This window comes from Mastigoproctus giganteus, chromosome 8 (assembly GCF_048544385.1).
Source record: "Mastigoproctus giganteus isolate SK-2022 chromosome 8, ASM4854438v1, whole genome shotgun sequence".
NCBI classification, from domain to species: domain Eukaryota; kingdom Metazoa; phylum Arthropoda; class Arachnida; order Uropygi; family Thelyphonidae; genus Mastigoproctus; species Mastigoproctus giganteus.
The window spans coordinates 2,675,420-2,695,895 of record NC_143582.1 but is presented as its reverse complement, the minus strand read 5'-3'; the positions used below and the strand labels follow the sequence as shown (position 1 = coordinate 2,695,895).

Below are 20,476 nucleotides of genomic sequence, written 5' to 3'. Positions count from 1 at the left end.
AGTGATAATCAATGGGTACGGCTCTTCTTGGACAAATGTTATTAGTGGAGTTCCCCAGGGTTTGGTGTTGGGCCCATTGTTGTTTTGTATATTTATCAAGAATATTGATGAAGGTATATTGGGTTTAATGTCCAAGTTTGCAGATGATACAAAGGTTGGCAGGGCTGTTAACGACAGTATGCTATTCCAACAGAATCTAGATAAGTTGGGAAAATGAGCTGAGAAGTCGCAACTGAAGTTTAACATTGAGAAATACAAAGTACTGCATATGGGTAGCAATAACTGAAGAGAAACGTACCAACTGTGTGGTATTACACTCAGGGAAGTGGAAAGTGAAAAAGACCTGGGGATAATTGTGCAGTCAAATATTAAGTTTGCTGAGCAGTGCAGACAGGTTGCCAGGGCAGTTCATGGAGCCTTGTCAATGATATATAGGAATTTTGCTAGCAGGGACAGGGAGGTGATTATCCCCTTATACTAGGCAATGGTCAGGCCACACCTAGAGTACTGTGTAAAGGTCTGGAGGCCTTATTTTAGGAAGGATGTATATAGAACGAGTAAAAGAAGGGCAACAAGATTGGTGAGGGGAACAAAGGGGTGTTCTTACCAAGAAAGGCTTAAGTTCTAGAAATTGCACCGCCTGGAGAGAGTAGGCACCTGCAAGGTGATCTGACTGCGGTGCATAAGGCCTTGAAAGGGTTGAGCAAGCTGAATGCTGATGGGATTCTTCCTTTTGCTCAGACTAAGAAGCTGAGTGGGCACAGTTTCAAATTGAGGAAAGATAGTTGTAGAATAGATGTGTGGAAATTTACCTTTAGCCAGCGAGTAGTTGATTGGCAGAACAGGCTTCCATCTATTGTTGTGGAAGCTAATAGCCTAAATAAATTTAAGGCTGAGCTGGACAGGCATTTGGAATGAATGGAGGGTTTTTTTTTTGGCTGATGCTGCATAAGCTTGCTTTCTTGCATCGTATGCCTCTACTAATGCTAATACTACTGCAACAAAAGCTAGACAGGCTGAGAAGTGGCAACTGAAGTTTAATAGTGACAAATGGAATAATTTTTCCCTTTCCTTGGCTGTGTGATATACACTGAGGGAAGTGTAGAATGAAAAAGACCTGGAGGTAATTGCGCAGTCAGATATGAACTTCTCTGAGCAGTGTAGAACAGTTCATAGGATTTTGTCAATGATACACAAGAATTTTGCCACCTGTGATACAGAGATGATTATGCCACCATATAAGGCAATGATCAAGCCATATCTTGAGTACTGCATACAGGTCAGGAGGTCTACTTTAGGAAGTGGATCTATTGGAATGGGTGCAGAGAAAAGCAATGGAATGAGTGACAGGAACAAAAGGGTACTCTTACCAAGAAAATCTTTAGTTCTGTAAACTAAGCAGCAGAATAGGAACCTGCGTGGAGATCTGACTGAGGTCTTTAAGGCTTTGAATGGATTGAATAAGCTCAATGCTAATGAAATCCTTCCTCTTGCTCAGACTACACATGAGGGGGCACAAATTCAAACTGAGGATGGTTGCAGGGTAGATATGTGGAAATTCAGCCAGCAGGATGGTTGAATGTTGGAACTAACTCTCATCTGATGTTATAGAGGTGAGTAGTTTGAATAAATTTAATAAAAATGACTGCCTAAGCAATTTTGACTTAAAACAGCAATTTTTAAATTAAAATTGCAATTTTACAATTATTTTTCTTATCAATTTCTAAATTAGCTTCTTTTTTTTTTTATGAACACTAAGTTCAAAATGAAAGAATTGAAGAACATGGTAATGATGCAAAAATTTAATAATAAAAACACTACATATTCCAGCCAGAGAGGAGAATAAGTCACAAAGTCCACCTCCTCTCTTTCTACACAGATTCAGGACAACTGTTTCCTCTTTGTTCACTATGATTATAGTCCCTTTATATCTTGCAATATGTGAACACCAGAAGATGATTACTGATGCTGAATTATATAAATTAAGTGTTTTAACTATTTATCCATAAATTTAATTATTTATCCACAGTCCTGAAAACAGTCAGTAATTTAATTAATTAAAGTATCTAAATTATGATCCCACAACACAGTGTAGTGTAAGATTAAGAAATACTAAGTTCTGTGCTACTTTACTAAAATATAACTGTTGGGATTTCTGTTCTCAATAAAAGAATATTTTATATAAGAAAATTGGAACTATGGTCATCTTGTTCGAGAAAATGTAATGCACATAAAACATACAAAAGTCTTACTTTTAATTAATTAAAATTAAAAATTAAAATTCAAAAACTTGCTGATAAACAACCTTTATTTTTTGCACCTTTAGAATAATTAAGGTTATTAAATTAAGGTCATAAATTAGGTCATTAATTTTTATCATGAACTAGTAAAAAATAAAAACACCTCCCCTCTTTTCTTTAAATAGGGAAATATGAAATAAAGTTAAGGACAACTATTTTTCAGCTAGGGTTAACAAATCTGAACATTATCTACACGAAATAAATACATGCAGTTCCCGCTTTATGAGTTCCTGGGTTTAAGAGTTCTTTTTTTCTTTTTTTTTTTCAAGTATCAAGGATCAACAAAATCGAAAATATGAATGTAATTGCAATAAATAAATGCTAAACATCCATAAATATGGCATTCTTCTTTTTATTAACACTCTCTCCATAGTATTACTTCGTTTTGGCATTCTATACAGTTTTAATAACATTCTTTAATATTTGTATGACAAATAACTTCTTTATTATAATTTGCTTCATTACAAAGGCTATGTTTTCATTTATTTGGATAAATAAATCATTGTTTAAGCATAAATATTGTTGTGTTGACCTTTATTTAACATTACTATAAAAATTTCATTATTGAGAACATAACACCTGTTTTTAACATTACTTCTATGGAAAATAAATTCCCGCTTTACGAGTTTTCACTTTATGAGTGCATGCTAGGAACAAATTATATCATAAACTTGGGAACTACCTGTACTGTGCAATACAAACCAAATAATTTAATAAAAAAAAAAAATAGTTTTACATCACTGGCTTGTAATGGTATACTACTGTAAATCAGAAGTATATATATATTAATTAATATGTGACTCATAAAGTCGTTATGCAGCTGAACAATATAACTAGAATGCAAGAAGAATATACAAATATTACATGGTTAATGAGACATGTTTAACTGCAGCAGAAATATAATAAATCAGAGAGCTAATCAGGTTGAAGAACATTAGTCAGAGAAACAGCAGATAAAATATAAAATAGTAATAGCTAAAGATGCATATACAGGCATCTTTTTAATTGATTCCACAGAAGCTGGATGTAATTCTATCAGAAAAAAAAAAAAAAAAAGTTTTTCTGATAGATTACAATTTATCCAAAAATCAGACCATACACTGATATTGTCCTATTTAAAGCAATTATTAGCACCATAAATACACCACTCAGATCACTAGAATATTAAAAATATTCAATAACAATTAATATGTAAGAATTATCTTCACTGAAGTTTTTTCTTATAAGCTTAATTTTTTTCAAATCAGCTCTTATATTTGGGAATCCTTTGTATTTTTAGCACAGAGCACCCTGCAGCATAATCTTCATTTCCTTCTTCTGGTTTCAATTTATCTAACTGAATGAGCTCTTAGTTTGTTAATGGCTCATCATCTGAGGCAATTAATTCTTCAACACTGTCTTCTTCCGAAGTATTTTTGAATAATCTTAACTAGATTTGTTTGAATAATCTTAACTAGACTGATTGAATAATCTTAACTAGATTTGTTCTTCAATTCCTCTGAAGTTAATTACAACATTCTGGCTATAGTTTTTTCCAGACAACATTCATACAGTTGGAGGAAACTTCATTTCAAACTTCAAGAATGTTTTCTTCTTCCAAAATTGTTTTAGCATCGGAAATTTATAATGCCACCCTGATCCACAGGTTGTAATAGGGAACATGTATTTTGTGGTAAAAAAGCAACTTTAATTTTGCCTTCAGAGAAATATTATTATTATTATAATCCATATGGTGCAAGAAAGCCAGATGCTTATGCCGCACAGACCAAAAAAAAAAAAAAAAAAGAGACAGAAGTAGAACGGAATCACCAAGAAAGAGAAGAATAATGATATCCAGCTCGGGACCCTGGGTATGCCAAGCCCATACTCATCCGATGTGAGCCCCTGGGGCATATTCTAAACCTTGGGGATGCACTAGCATAAATCGTGACAAGAACACTGTTTGCAAGGCTATTTTTGGTGAAATATTTACTAACAAGTGGGGAAAAATAATCCATACATCATTCTTGAAAAATTCATGCTGTAACCCAAGCCTTCTAATTTACTTTCAAGAGAACAGACAACTGTGACCTCAAGCAACTCTTTAATGGGATTGGGCTCTGGGAGTGGTAAACTGAACTTGGCCTAAATTAAAAATCTCCTACAGCTTTCCTTCCCAGTGAAAGAGTTAGGCAATCTTTAGATTTCTTAAATCCTGGTACATAGACTTCCTTGACAGTGTGATCTTTTGGGCATATTTTCTAAAATAAACCAGTTATGTCCAGAGTAAAACCCAGTTAAACTGTAATCTATTTCTTTTAAAATTTTCTTAAAAATTATAGGATGGCCTGATGCAGCATCTGAATCAGCACTTACGGCCTCCCCTAAAGGTTTAACATTATGAATTCCACTCTTGTTTTTTAAGATTTCAACCAACCACCACTAGTATTAAATGTCTTCACCTGAAAACTAACCAAATACTATTTTAAGGTGACAACAATCTTTTGGATTCTTCTTGACTAAGCATCATACACGGAGGAACGTTATGCTGAGTCTGATCTTCAATCCAGTCAGCAGTGTTGTTCTATCTTTGCCAATGAACTCTCTCTCACTCTCTAGTTACAAAAATTGGTTCCTTAGCATGGCCTTTGTATTTCTTGGCATCCTTCTTAATTATGGTTTTTATTTTGGTAAAAGGAAAACCATAATGTCTAACCATACAGCAGCTTGAAAACTTTCTTCTTTTTTTCAAATACCATTTTTGTGTCTACCTTTGTTTCTAAAGTAACACTTTTACACAATTTCTTTTCAAAGATTTAGATACTTTTTTTGGTTACTCTTCCCTCTTTAAAGCCATTGCTATTATTTAAATTTATAAGTCATCATCATCAGCCATTTTCAATCCACTGCAGGATGAAGGCCTCTCATGCAACTTTCCAGTTCCTTCTGTTTTGTGCAATGGCCATCCATTTACTACCCGCAAACTCATGAATTTCATCTGTCCATCTCCGCTGTTGTCTTCCAGGTTTTCTCTTAGCTCCTCTTGGGTACCATTCTGTTATTTTCTTAGTCCATCTGTCATCATGTCTTCGAGCTATGTGTCCTGCCCAAGACCATTTTAGTTATTTAGTTTTAATAAGAATGTCCTTTACTTGAGTTTGCTGCCTAATCCATGTGTTTCTCTTTTTATCTAACAGTCTGATTACCAATATAATTCGTTCCATTCTTCGCTGTGTAGTTCTCAGCTTCTCTTCCATTCTTTTGGTGAGTGCCCAAGTTTCACTTCCATAAGTCATGGTGGGGAGTATACATTGGTTCATTATTTTGTTTTAGACAAATCGAGATATTGCTCCTCAGCATGTGACTATATTTCTTGAATGCTATCCATCCAAAATTTATTCTTCTCTTGACTTCCATCCATTTATCATTATTACAGCTAATGACCTGTCCCAGATAAGTATATGACTCCACCTTTTTCAATTACTGCTCCTTCAATCATTATATCCCTTTCTGTGGCATACTTGTTCATCATTACTTTTGTTTTAGCCATATTCATCTTTAGTCAAATCCTTACTAACTCTGCATAACTGATTAAGATTTTCCTATAATTCTTTGGGATCGTGGCTTATGACCACAATGTCATCTGCAAATCGTAAATGATTTAGGTACTCTCCATTCACATTGACTCCTTTCTGCGACCAGTCTAATCTTCTGAAAGCTTCCTCAAGGGCAGCAGTAAACAACTTCGGAGATATTGTGTCTCCTTGTCGAACTCCTTTGTCAATTTTAAATTTATTACTGTCTTTGTCTAGTCTAATAAAGGAGGTAGCATTCTCATATATTTTCTTTAAAATCATAATATATATATAGGGTATCTATGCCTTGTCTTTCCAGTGCCCGAAACATTGCCTTATGCTGTATGGAGTCAAATGCCCTTTCATAATCCACAAATGTCAGGCATAATGGTGTTTTATATTCATTTGCCTTCTCCATTAGCTGTGACATTATGTGAAGGTGATCCATAGTTGAGAATCCTGTCCTAAAGCCAGCTTGCTCTTTGGGTTGATTCTCATCAAGTATTCTTTCTAATCTGTTAGTAATGACCCTTGTGAACAACTTATAGATGTGGGATAACAAGCTAATTGGTCTATATTTTCCAATTTCTGATTTATCTCCTTTCTTATGCAGCAAAACTATGATTGCATTATTCCACTCCTTAGTTGCCACACCTTTTCTAATGTATTTTGTGAAGAGTCTTGCCAGTTTTTGTGTTATGTCTCTTCCTCCCAATTTTAACAACTCTACAGTAATTTCATCTTCCCACGGAGCTTTCTGATTCTTCATTTTCTTCAACGCATGTTCTACCTCATCAGGAAGGATATCGGGCAGGTTGTATGTGTTACTAATTTCCGATCTATCTTCCCACTGCTGGCATCATTCCCTCGCTCCTTGTATAACTCTTTATAATAGTCTTCTGCTATTTGAATTATGCCTTCTCTGCTATTCATAAGTAAGTCTGCTATTCATAGAATATGGCCAAAACAAAGTCACAATGAATAACATTCCAAAACTTGAGTGACAATAAGTGACAGTAGTACATTTTCATTTGATATTATTAGCAATGTTAAGGGGAAAGAACAAATATTTGACTTGATGAATTATTTTCTGACAGCTACAAAATGAAAATATTTATCTTTACAGTACTGTGCAAGTTCCTATCTTGTTTAATTCTGCGAGTGAACCCAGCAATGAGTTATCTTCAGCTGTTTCAATGGCTGTATCATCAAGACAATGGACATTGGGGGGGGGGGGGGGCAAAATTTACTATGGATGTATCAATAAAAAGACATAAATCAGGGCAATGTAAATTGCATGATACCTGTATAATATTTTAATGCTAAAGCAGGTAGGGTTTACAGTTGTGGAACAAAAGATAGTCAGACTTTTTGATATGCCTACTGAAGTCAACTACTTTGAACATAAAAATATTAGTCATTAAATGAAAGAAAAAATTATATATATATATAAACAAGTGCAAACAGGAATGCCAAAAAGATGCAATGTGCAAACTATTGATCTGGTTACCAGCAGTGATCATTTGTGTATTAAGAATTTGCAGATAAAGGAACAACTAGGTGGCAGTGATCACAGTGTACTGATGTGGGATTTACTTAAAGATATAATTACCATCAGGGATAAATGAAAGGGTTCTTGCTTTCTTAAAGATGAGTACAGTGGTCTCAGACAGTGTTTAAATTCTGTACAGTGGGATCAACTGACGATGTTACCAACAGTAAATTTTAAGTGGGAAGCATTCAAGGAATTAATCGTGGATGCTAATAAAAGTTTCATACCTATTAAGAAATATTGTTCAAGGTTTAGGCCTAAATGGTTATCAAGTGCACTAATGAGACTCGTGACAGAGAAGAAAAATGCATGGGATGCATATAAATTATCAAGCGACTCAGAAGCCTATGGCAGATATAAGCTAGTCTGTAATCAGGTCACAAAGGAGGTTAGGCAGGCGAAGGCAGATTACGAGAAATCTTTAGCAAAAGATGCTAAGAAAAACAGCAAGGATTTCTTTACTTGTATAAACTCTAAAAGGAAGGAGATGAATCTGATTGGTCCACTGGATATCAATGGTTCGGCTGTTGATAATCCTGCTCAGATAGCAAACAAACTGAATGAGTATTTTGCATCTACATTCACACATGAGGAGTTATTAAGGTTTAAAAATGGCAGAAGGTTATCAAATTGTAGCAGGATACTTAATGATTTTGTAATAACTGAGAGCAAAGTGGAGGAGAAATTGTTGAAGTTAAACATAAGAAAGGCACCTGGGATGGATGGGATCTATCCAGTTATATTAAAGGAGGCGGCAAAGCAACTAAGCAAACCCTTAGCCATAACTATGAGAGCCTGTTTGTTATTTGGTTTTTAGGAGCATTAGTAACTAAGTCCATATTGCTCCGGGATATGCGGTGGTCATTCCCTGACGTTTCCGCATCCTCTGTATTTGGTGGTGACGGGCTCGAACCCCGGTCTAATCAAGAAGCGTGTGCTACGCACTGCTGCTCCTTCCCACCTGGCTACGGAGGCGCCCAATTATGAGAGCATCCTTGGACTTAAGGGAGGTCCCCACGGACTGGAGATGTGCAAATGTATCCCCAATTCACAAAAGGGGATCGAAGGGTGACACGAGTAATTACAGACCAGTTAGTTTAACTTCTGTTCCGGGTAAAATAATGGAGTCACTGGTTAAAGATGCATTGCAGGATCATCTAGACAAGATACCAGCAATAATTCAGACACAGCATGGGTTTGTTAAGGGAAAGTCTTGTCTGACAAATTTGATAGGATATTATGATGTGGTTACAAAGGAACTGGATGCAAAAAATAATTTTGATATCATATAATTGGATTTCAGGAAAGCTTTTGACACTGTTGTGCATGGAAGACTATTGTTCAAATAGGAACAGAATGGAATTAAGGGTAAGTTGCTACAATGGATAAAAGGATGGTTGAGTGGGACAAGACAGAGGGTGGTAATTAATGGGTGCTGCTCTTCGTGGACCAATGTTATTAGTGGAGTCTCACAGGGTTCGGTTTTGGTTCCACTGTTGTTTTGTATATTTATCAATGATATTGATGAAGGTATATCAGGCTTAGTGTCGAAGTTCGCAGATGATACAAAGTTTGGCAGAGTTGTTAATGACAGTAATGGCAGTGTGCTACTGCAACAGGATCTAGATAATTTGGGCAGATAGGCTAAGAAGTGGCAACTGAAGTTTAACCTTGACAAATGCAAAGTACTGCATATGGGTAGAAGTAACCCCAGAGAAACGTATCAACTGTGTGGTACTACACTTAAGGTGGTAGAAAATGAAAAAGACCTGGGAGTAATTGTGCAGTCAGATATGAAGTTTTCTGAGCAATGCAGACAGGCTGCCAGGGCAGGTCATGGTGTTTTGTCAATGATATATAGGAATTTTGCTAGCAGGGAAAAGGAGGTGATTGTCCCTCTGTATAAGGCAATGGTTAGGCCGCGCCTTGAGCACTACGTACAGGTCTGGAGGCCTCATTTTAGGAAGGATGTAGATTTGTTTGAGCGTATACAGAGAAGGGCAACAAGATTGGTGAGGGGAATGAAGCGATCCTTTTACCAAGAGAGGCTTAAGTTCTGCAAATTGAAGTGGCTGGAGACTAGGCACCTGCGCGGTGATCTGATTGAGGTGTATAAGGCCTTGAATGGGTTGAGCACACTGAATTCTGATGGGATCCTTCCACTTGTTCAGATTATGAACCTAAAGGGCAAATTAAGAAAAGACATGTAGAATAGATGTGCGGAAATTTGCCTTTAGCCAGCGGGTGGTTAATTGCTGGAACAAACTTCCATCTGTCGTTGTGGAAGTTGATAGGTTGAATAAATTTAAGGAGGAACTGGACAGGCATTTGGAGGGAATGGTGTGATTATTTTTTTTGGCTGATTCTGCATAAGCTCATACACATGCTTTCTTGCATCACATGGCACTACTATTACTATTTAACAGTACCAGAAATCTCAGGTACTTTTTAATACGAATATTTTAATATGCCCCTTAGCTAGAACCCAAAGACAGCACTAACTACCGGCCACTATGTCATGGAAACATTATACCTCTCCTTAACTGATACCTATCACATCGTTTTTTTTTAAATTGTGTTTCTCTTACTGAATAATGCAATTAGTACCAACAATCTATAATGCTCTTTGCCATTAAACATTAACTATGCAGTATGTTTCTTGAATTCAAATGAAAGGATGAACATAAATATGCAACAACATCAAACTTAAGGATACTATTGTCCAATATTAAAGCTTCCAAAATGAGTAGCTTATCATTTTATGAAGTAGTGGGCTTCCCACAGGGATTAACGTAACTGATAACAAACAAGAAAACGCTAACTCTAATTAAAAAATTTTCATAGACAAATGTCTGTGAAAATTTTTTCACAGACATTTGTCTATGAAAAAAATATAGAAGTTTATCAATATGACAAAATATTTGCATAGTTTGCTCTTTAACGTTTTTCTTATACATTGAGATAGAGGTTTCATTAGGAACACCTACCTGGTTGTACCATCCTTTCGCACCCAGTCTGGCCTGGCTGTACAGATTGTTGCATAGACACTACGAGACGCTGAGGAATTCATGTAAATTAACCAATGCCAACTAAATTATCTCACAGTTGTCAGGCATTCAACAATAGTACTGTATCCAGGCACTGAACAACCCATTCTACAAAGTCCCACTCATGTTTAATTATGCACAGATTAAGAAAATTTGATGGCAATGAAAGGGAACAGAATTCATAAAAATACTTGTGGAATTAGTCCAACAATGCTGCAGCCCTGTGACAAGCGTTGTCTTGATGAATATTGCCTTGGTGGTCCAGAAAGATAGTCCCCATAAATGAATGCACACAGAAATGGACTTGGACTCTTCAGTGAGCCACTGATTGATAAGCACTAGAGGGCTCAGGGTTCCCCATCTAAAGGTCCCAGAACCACACCTACACCTATCTATCTATCTACATAGTGCAGATGGAAATGTGATTCAATGGACTATGCAGATCATTTATAACCATCCACTGTCCAATAGCTCCACTCCTGTGCTCAATATACTTGGGTGATCCATTGGCTGTGACAGTTCAATCGTGTCACCCCTACGTTGTCTTGCAAGGCCAGTTGCTTCACTGTGGCATGTGTGTTCCACTCGACTGTATGTTGGATCTCCTTCTTGGCCCTTTGTCAACAACACATGGCTGGCCTCCATGTAATGCAGGCTGGTGGTTTTTCTACAGTTGGTCCACTCTTGATACACATAAGACATACACTGAGTGATCACTGAATTATGACCACCCCTATGAAAACTGAATGTGACCCATTGAACACGTGAGGTAGGAGAGTGCGGAGTTAGTCGACCTACGTAGCATAGATAAGGTGTCAGTGGTTCAGTAGGTAGTAAAATGCTGAGTGTGATGGGTAAAAGGAAGGATTTATCGGACTTTAATAGAGGACAGATTGTAGGTGCTTGACAAGTTGGTGCCTCGATTTCTCAAACGGCTGAACTGGTGGGGTGTTCGAGAGCCACTGTAGTTAAAGTGTACTAGGACGCAAAACAGTCAAACAATGACCCAAAGGCAAAACCACAAAGGTCAGCAAAAGGTTGAAATAAGGTGAACGCCGGGTCCAACGACTCGTACAGGCAAACAGGTGCAGCACTGACTGAAGAGTTGCACGTGAAACAACATATCAGTGGTCTCCATTATCGTCAAATACTTGCTGACTGTGAACACCCTGTTATGTTACACTTTTTCCCGAATGGCGATGGTGTCATCCAAGATGACAATGCACCGAGCCATCGGGCACTTGATGTGCAGGAATGGTTTAAGGAACACAGTTCTGACTTCCAGCATATCGATTGGCCTCCGAACTCCTACGATATCAATCCCATAGAGCAGTTGTGGGACACTATGGAAAGGCATATCAGGCATCTGGATACACCAATCACCTCCATACCTGAATTGCTGACTGCATTACACACAGCTTGGTTGGCCATACCTCCCGAACGCTTCCGACATCTTGCTGAATCAATGCCACATTGGATAGCTGCTGTACTGAGGGCAAAAGGAGGACCTACGAAGTATTAGGTAGGTGGTCATAATTCAGTGATCACTCAGTGTATGTAAACATGAAGGTGGCCATGTTAAAGATACTCAACCCTCATTAATTTAGCTCCAATGATTATCCCCTGATCCGTTCATTTCATACAACCAGTCTACTAAATGCTGGTGGCAGGCCATCCCCTTATACAGAGAAAGTGCATTATGGCAGCTGTACCGCAGATGCCATGCATGAAGTTACAGTTTGGGGGTATTTCTAATGCAAAGCTATCTTGTTGTATATATGTCAAAATACTTTTGCTCAAAATAGTTATATAAGAGAGTTGAGTTACTCAGCTGCTAAATTTCTCAGAAAAGGTTCTGATCTTACATTTCATACTTATTTAACAGCAGTTGATACTGAGTGTTTCAGCATTTTCCATTAGTCCAGGCTTCAGAGATAATCTCCCTCCTGTTCCTTGATCAAGTTAAACAGAGATGTGACATGCCAGAAAAGTAATACAATTTCAAGATGCTCCCTCTCATTTTTGAAACTTAATTAGGCTTGATGTAATGTGACAAACTAATATAAATGGTAAGGAATTTTGTCTAAGTGTAATATAATGGGGATGAATAACTGAACATAAAGTAATAATAAAATAATTAAATAATAAAGAAAATAAATAAACTATAAGAATTTATTCTGGTCTTGGTTGGAAAAATAAAGATAAATAAATAAAGTGGGAAAACAAAAGTGCAAAACTAGTATACCTTGTGGAGGTGGGCCAGGATTGGAAGCTGGCATCATATGTGATGAACGATAAGTGTACTGGCTTCGGTCAGTCAGAGGGGAGGGACAGGTGATTACTTAAAAAAGAAAATTAAAAAGGAAATCAAACTTAAAAAAAAAAAAACTTCCCAATTTTTCCAATGCACAAAGGATATTTATAATATGAAAAAACAAACAGCCTGTTCTCATGCCATCATTTAAATTCTTAAGTTTTGAAAAAAATAGTTCATATGTAACAATAATACACATTATATAAATCATTTATTGAGCATTCAAACTGACTGTATGCAATTCTTTTCAGAAAACCGAGCAAATTTCTTTGAAAAAATTGTTTTCTCTGAAATGGAAATCAGTAAAGTTGCTAAAAAGAACGTCAGTATATTTTCACTTCACTTCACTCGGATTTTTACTTCCTTAGATCCCCAAAGTCACCTTGAAGTTCTTTGGAAATATCTTTTATTTAAATGTTGTTTACCATCACCACCAAACAGAGCAAAATATGCTCCAATATTGGAGTGTGTGTGTGTGTGTGTGTGTGTGTGTGTGCGCGCGGATGCGTCTGCACATGTGCGGTGTTCATGCATGCACACACCCACAAAATAGAAAACCGATATATTAGTCAAACATTATCTGGAATGTCCTGGAAGCAATATGTTTATATTGGCAGTTCACAAACACAATGTGATCACACATCACAAGGACACAGAATTACTCCATGCTCCACTTATTTGCACAATTATGTTATCCAAATTAAAAACTAAAATGTTCGTAACTTTCGGAAGTATATATGCCAAGTCATTAAACAATTTAGGCACAAATAATAGAATAGAACAAAATTATCAGAATTTCAATCCTATTTAATTTAAATCCAATAATGCTTGTCATGGAAAAAAATATCTTGGTAGATATATTTTCTATTTCATTATAATTTAGCTTAACTCCCTCTTTTATACCTTCTGTGCAAAATTTTTAATATTTCAATGTAATCCAATCTGAAGATCACTATTATAAGAGATGATACAGAATCACCAAGACAAGATTGCAGTAATAGTTCAGACACAGCATGGGTTTGTTAAGGGGAAGTCTTGTCTAACCAATTTGACTGGATGCAAAAAATAATTTTGATATCATATACTTGGATTTCAGAAAAGTTTTTGATACTGTTGCACATGGAAAATTGCTGTACAAATTGGAGCGGTATGGCACTAAGGGCAAGTTACTGCAATGGATAAAGGGATGGTAGAATGGGAGATGGCAAAGAATGGTAATAAATGGACGCTGCTCTATGTGGACTAACATTACTAGTGGAGTCCCCCAGGGTTCGGTGCTGGGCCCATTTGTTGTTTTGTGTATTTATCAATGATATTGATGAAGGTATATCAGGCTTAATGTCCAAGTTTGCAGATGATACAAAGGTTGGCAGGGTTGTTAATGAAAGTAAAGACAGTATGATACTGCAGCAGGATCTAGAAAAGTTAGGCAGATAGGCTGAGAAGTGGCAACTGAAGTTTAACATTGACAAATGTAAAGTACTGCATATGGGTAGCAGTAACCCAAGAGAAATGTATCAACTATGAGGTACTACACTCATGGATGTGGAGAATGAAAAAGACCTGGGGTTAATTGTACAGTCAGATATGAAGTTCTCTGAGCAGTGCAGACGGTTTGCCAGAGTAGGTCATGGAGTTTTGTCAATAATATATAGGAATTTTGCTAGAAGAGACAAGCAGGCGATTATCCCTTTGTGTAAGGCAATGGTCACACCACACCTTGAGTACTGCATACAGGTCTGGAGGCATCATTTTAGGAAAGATGCAGAGTTGCTAGAATGAGCACAGAGAAGGGTAAGATTGGTGAGAGGAACAAAGCGGTGCACTTACGAAGAAAGTCTCAAGTTCTTAAATGAGAGACTAGGCACCTGCAAGGTGACCTGATTTAGGCGTATAAGGCCTTGAATGGTTTGAGAAGGCTCAATGCTGATGGAATACTTCCGCTTGCTCAGATTAAGAACTTGTGGGGGGGGCATAGGTTCAAACTGAGAAAAGACAGTTGTAGAATAGATGTACGGAAGTTTGCCTTTAGTCAAACTTCCGTACATCTATTCTGGGTAGTTGATTGCTGGAACAGACCTCCATCTGATGTTGTGGAAGTAGTTAGCTTAAATAAATTTAAAACTGAACTAGACAAATGTTTGGAGCGATCAGATGGGCGAAATAGGAACGGTTTTTTTGGGCTGATGCTGTATAAGCTTGCTTTCTTGCATCGTATGCCTCAACTAACTAATGCTAATAATGAATTGGTAGTCCACTTGTTCAATCCAAAAAAAGGTCAAAATCTCATTCTTTTAGTGACTGGTGTAATCCATGAATTTATTCTCACAAGCATGAACCATTTCTGCTGCTCAAATTGAAAGAAGTTTACTAAATTTATTTTTATTAATTTCATTTATTTATTTTTATCACTTTGATACAAATAAATCAAAGACAAATAAACGAAAATGAAAGAAATGAAATTTAAGGCTACAATATGTGAATTAAGTACAGTAATACCCCGACTCGGAGTTAGGCGGTTCTTGATTTTTTTCGTTTGGTGTATATCTTAAAATTAGCTTACCAGTGATTTGGAATTCAAATCATAAAGCTTGAGTGACAGCTTCTGTTTTTGAGGACTGGTTTGGTCACTACTTCATACCCCGAAGTCGAATGTTATTGCAAGTCTAAACAGATTCCATTTAAAGTGATGACAATGCACCCGGTCACCCTCCTGCCACCCTAATTAATTTTGATCCATGTGTGAAAGTTGTGTTTTTGCCTCCAAACACAACCAGCTTGCTTCAACTGATGGACAAGGGAGTCATCAAAACATTCAAGGCTTACTACACAAGGCGTTCGTTTGCAAGTCTGAATGAAACTATGAGAAAAAATAGTGATATCTGTTAAAGACTTTTGGAAACAATTCAATGTTTTAGATGCCGTAAGAATCATTGAAGAATCTTGGGATGAAATTCACAAAAAAACATTGAATGGTGTCTGGAAGAAACTTTGTCCATTTATTTTTTAAAAAACAAGAAGAAAACAACGCCAGAAACTGATCATGTCGCTCATGTGATAGAAGAAGTTGTTAATCTTGCCAGGCAATTAGATTTGGAAGTCAATGGTAATGATGTCAACGAGCTGTTGGATTCACATAGTCAGGAGCTGATAATGAATGAGCTCATAGAGACGCGTGAGCAAAACGTCACTGAAGTATCCGACACTTCAGACCCAGATCCACCAGAAAAGCACATGACAATTGCAAGTTTGACAGAAGGTCTCAGCTCAATTGAAAAGGGCTTAAAAATTTTAGAACACAGACTCCAATGAAGAACGCGTTATAACTATAAAGCAAGGAATAAAAAAATTATTAGCTTGCTACGAAGAAATTCTGCGTGAAAAAAAGAAGGCGCTGTATCATCAGAAGAATTTGTTAGATTTTATGAAGCCATCAACATCGAAATAACTTTTTTACGTAACTCATTTATTTTTTAATACATATTTTGTATTAATATGTATAAATAACTGCAATTTTATTAAATATTTTTCTTCTAAACTAGTGTTTTTGTTAGTCCTTGGTCCCAGTTAAACAAAATTTATATGTATTTATATGCAAAGTTGTACCCCGACTTACGCCAATTCGACTTAAGCGATTTTCGTCGGACCCACCTATCGTGTAATTTCGGGGTATTACTGTACTAGCATACAAGTTATTGCAATTGCATCATTTCTGTACATAGCCAAGTGCTTATTTCATGTTCAATTTCAAGGTGAACGAAGCAGATTACAGTGGTCCAGTTGTGTGTGTGCATATGTACAGTCATATATTAAAGCTCAAATACTGCATTGGGACAATTTTCATAATTGAAATTGTAAGGTGGGCATACTTGCTTGAATGATAACAGTACTAAAATTAAATTAAATTAAATTAAAAGACACTTGATAATACATTTAACAATAAGGTTACAAAGCTGTTGTTTTTGGTGGTGGTTTTAATGACACAAGGGCTACTGAGGCCAAATTGTGTCTATTCATAGTTTATTTGCAAGACCATATCCTTATAGTTGCTAAATTATATACTCTTGTATAGGCCAATACATTTTAGATATATTAAAAGTTCTTCAATATTTGTATCATTTCCTAGGATATGAGATTATGTGATAGATTAAGCCTGGAAGCTGATTGAAAAGTGTTTGACCAGATGGTTAAATATAAGGGACAATCGAGCAGAAAATGGCAGACTGTAAACTAACTGCTACAGGATGAGCACTGCGGTGGGGTTTCTCTCAATAACAGGAACAGATGGGTATGATGCATATGCCATTTCTGAGTCTTGCCAGTACCCACTTCCTCTCGTCTGGTTTTGTCACACGATGATAAAACAAGAACCAAAGCCACAGCTTTGGTTCTTGTTTTATCTGGTAAAGTTTGCTGTTAGTATTCCTTTTCCAGATCTCATAACACGTTTTGTAGATAACAGACTTATAGTCAGTGTAAGGAACCTGAGGATATTGTGTGAGAGAGTGGGTTGAAGATGTTTAGCAGCAAAGTCTGCACTTTCATTTCCCAGAATGACAGAATGGCCAGGGATCCTGCAAAAGCTGATTGGCCATGCTGCAGGAGAATAGCTGGGAATGAATGGGTTTCAATGTAGGATGAGAAGAGGAGAAATTCTTCCTTATGGCATGGATAGCATTGAGTGGATCAGTGTAAATTATTGCAGGTGAGATGGAAAGTTCAATAATCTTACTAAGTGCTAACTTGATGGCATAAAGTTAAGCAGTGAAGACAATGCATGCTAATGGTGGTGTGGCTGTAATTATACATAATGGGAAAACAGCTAGAGCACCTACCATAGTGTCAGTTTTTGATCCGTTGGTATATATTTTACAGGCATGGGAGTTAAGAGTAGCATGAGCTGAGTGCAACTGTGATGTTGTAGGGAGGTAACTGGAGAAAAAGTGAATCATAGGAGGCAGAAACATACATCCAAGGTGGAACAAGTGCAGTTGTGTTCTGAAAAATATCAACTAAATTGATATTCCACCTCTGAATAAGATCTTTGATCCTGAGTGAGGCAGGTCGATTTTCATGTGGCTTATTCTCATAGAAAGAATCCCATGGAATGTGATAAAGATACTCCCAACTGGGGTGCGAGAACTGTGGCTACCAAGAATCTATACCTGCATCTCCACCAGCCTGTCTCTGGGGTCATGAAAGTAAGGGAATGGCATCAACATAGTTGACCCTTGTAGGCAAACCCTTTTTCTAGCAGGGATAAGGAGGTGATTATCCCCTTGTATAAGGCAATGGGTCAGGCCACACCTTGAATACTGTATGCAAGTCTGGAGGCCTCATTTTAAGAAGGATGTAGAGCTGCTGAAACGAGTACAAAAAAGGGCAACAAGATTGGTGAATGGAACAAAGGGTTGCTCTTACGAAGAAAGGCTTAAGTTTTGTAAATTACAGTGTCTGGCGACTAGGCACCTGCGAGGTAATCTGATTGAGGTGTATAAGGCCTTGAATGGTTTGAGCATGCTCAATGCTAATGAGATTCTTCCTCTTGCTCAAAATAATTGCCTGAGAGAGCATAAATGCAAACTGAGGAAAGATAGTTGTAGGATAGATGTGCGGAAGTTTGCCTTTAGCCAGCGGGTGGTTGATTGCTGGAACAACCTTCCAATTGTTGTTGTTGAAGTTGATAGCTTAAACAGATTCAAGGCAGAACTGGACAAACATTTGGAGTGAGTGAATGGTTGAAATGAGAAGGGGGAGTGTTTTTTTTTTTTTTTTTGGCTGATGCTATATAAGCTTGCTTTCTTGCATCATGTGCCCTTGCTAATGCTAACCCACTTGCTCATTGATCATGGGCAAGCTACCACAGCAGGGCATCTCATCTTATAGTAGTAGTGGCAAATGATGTAACAAAGCAAATTTATATAGCAACAGAGGGAGAAAAAAAAAAAAAACACTACGCACTTCTTCCATCTATATCCTTCAAGAATCTGTCTAGTTCTTCCTTGAATTTATTCAAACCATCCACTTCACAACTGACTATCTGATGGAAGCCTGTTCCAACAATCAACCACCCAAAGGTAAACTTCCTCACTTCTATCCTGCAATCATTCCTCCTCAAATTTATGTCCCCTCATGTGCGTAGTCTCAATGAGAGGAAGAATGCCATTCACATTCAGCTTACTTAATCCATTCAAGGCCTCAAACACCTTAATTAGATCACCCAAGAGGCACCTAGTCTCCAGATATTTTGCAAAAGCAAAGCCTCTCTATGTAAAAGCACCCTTTTGTTCCTTTCACCAATCTGGTTGCCCTTCTCTGAACCTGTTTCAGCAGATCTACATCCTTCCTGAAGTGAGGACTCCAGACCTGTATACAATACTCAAATTGATGTCTAACCATTGCCTTGTACAAAGAGATAATCACTTCCTTATTCCCGCTAGCAAAGTTTCTGTATAACATTGACAAAACCCCATGATCTGTTGTGGCACCATGTCTCCACTGCTCAGACAATTTCATGTCTGACTGCAAATTACCCCCAGGTGCTTTACATTTTCCACTACCCTGAGTGTAGCAGCACAGAGTTAAGTTTCTCTCGGATTACTGCTACCCATATGCAGCCTTGCATTTGTCAATGTTAAACTTCAACTTCCATTTCTCAGCCCACTAACCCAATTTTCCTAGATCTTGTTGCAGTAGCTCACCCTGATTAGTGTCATTAACCATCCTGCCAATATTTGTATCACCTGCAAACAAAATAAATTGATACAAAATAAATTTGTATCACCTGCAAACTGCCATTAAGCTTGCTATAACTTCATCAATATCATTAATAAATATTGAAAACAACAATGGGCCCATTGTTGATTGATTGTTGATAAACCCTGGAAAACTCCAATAATAACATTAGTCCATGAAGAGCAGTGCCCATTGATAACCACTCTGTCTTCTTCCACTTAACCATCCCTTTATCCATAGCAGTAACTTGCCCTTAATGCCACATTGCTCCAGTTTATACAGCAGTCTTTCCTGAAATTCAAGTGCAGTAGACTCTTAATTTTCTGAGATAGAGGGTAAAAATAAAATCCTGGATAATCAATTTCCAGGTTAATCCAAAAATATCGAAACATGTTCAGCAACAACCTAAAAAATATGGCAATAGATATATTAAAAAAAAAAAAAAAAAAAAAAACTTACAAAAAAACATTTTGAAACTTAAATAATTTGAAATTTTTGTTCAAATGAAAGCGCAATTCTTTTGCATTTACCCATCATTTTTGCGATTTATAAACAAAAATATATTTACTATTAAAAAATTTGACACTCCTGACAAATAACGAAACAAAATGTCTTTTTGCAGTGCGACGGAATACAACAATCCACGTGATGAACTAAAACAAACTAAATATGGTTCTCTTTCTATTTTTCTTTTGAGTAGCAGGTGTGGTGACAGCAGGGGTTGCAGTCTGATAGGTACACTCCTCTCCTAATCACGACTTATAATGCCACTTCTTGTCACTTATTTACAAATTGCAAAACATCTGTTTAATTCTATCCTATTTATTACTTGAATTTTATGATTTCGAGTGGATAAATTTTTTTTTTTTTTTTTTTTTTTTTACTAAGTTGGAGATGAAGTGTCCTGGTTAATCTGATCCCAGTAAATCAAGATCCAGTTCCTTGGTCACTGCATCATAGTAGCCTATCAGTGA

The 20,476-nt window shown here is 36.9% G+C and overlaps 1 protein-coding gene across 1 annotated transcript in view; it reads right to left on the bottom strand.

Annotated features, from left to right (window-relative positions):
- The window catches only part of LOC150081198 (trithorax group protein osa-like), a 199,878-nt gene that overhangs the window by 42,767 nt on the left and 136,635 nt on the right, over nt 1–20,476 (bottom strand). The window contains exon 10 of the mRNA XM_090379370.1: nt 12,699–12,794. Within this exon, the coding sequence (XP_090235496.1) occupies nt 12,699–12,794 (96 nt within the window). The remainder of the gene's footprint in view (nt 1–12,698; nt 12,795–20,476) is intronic.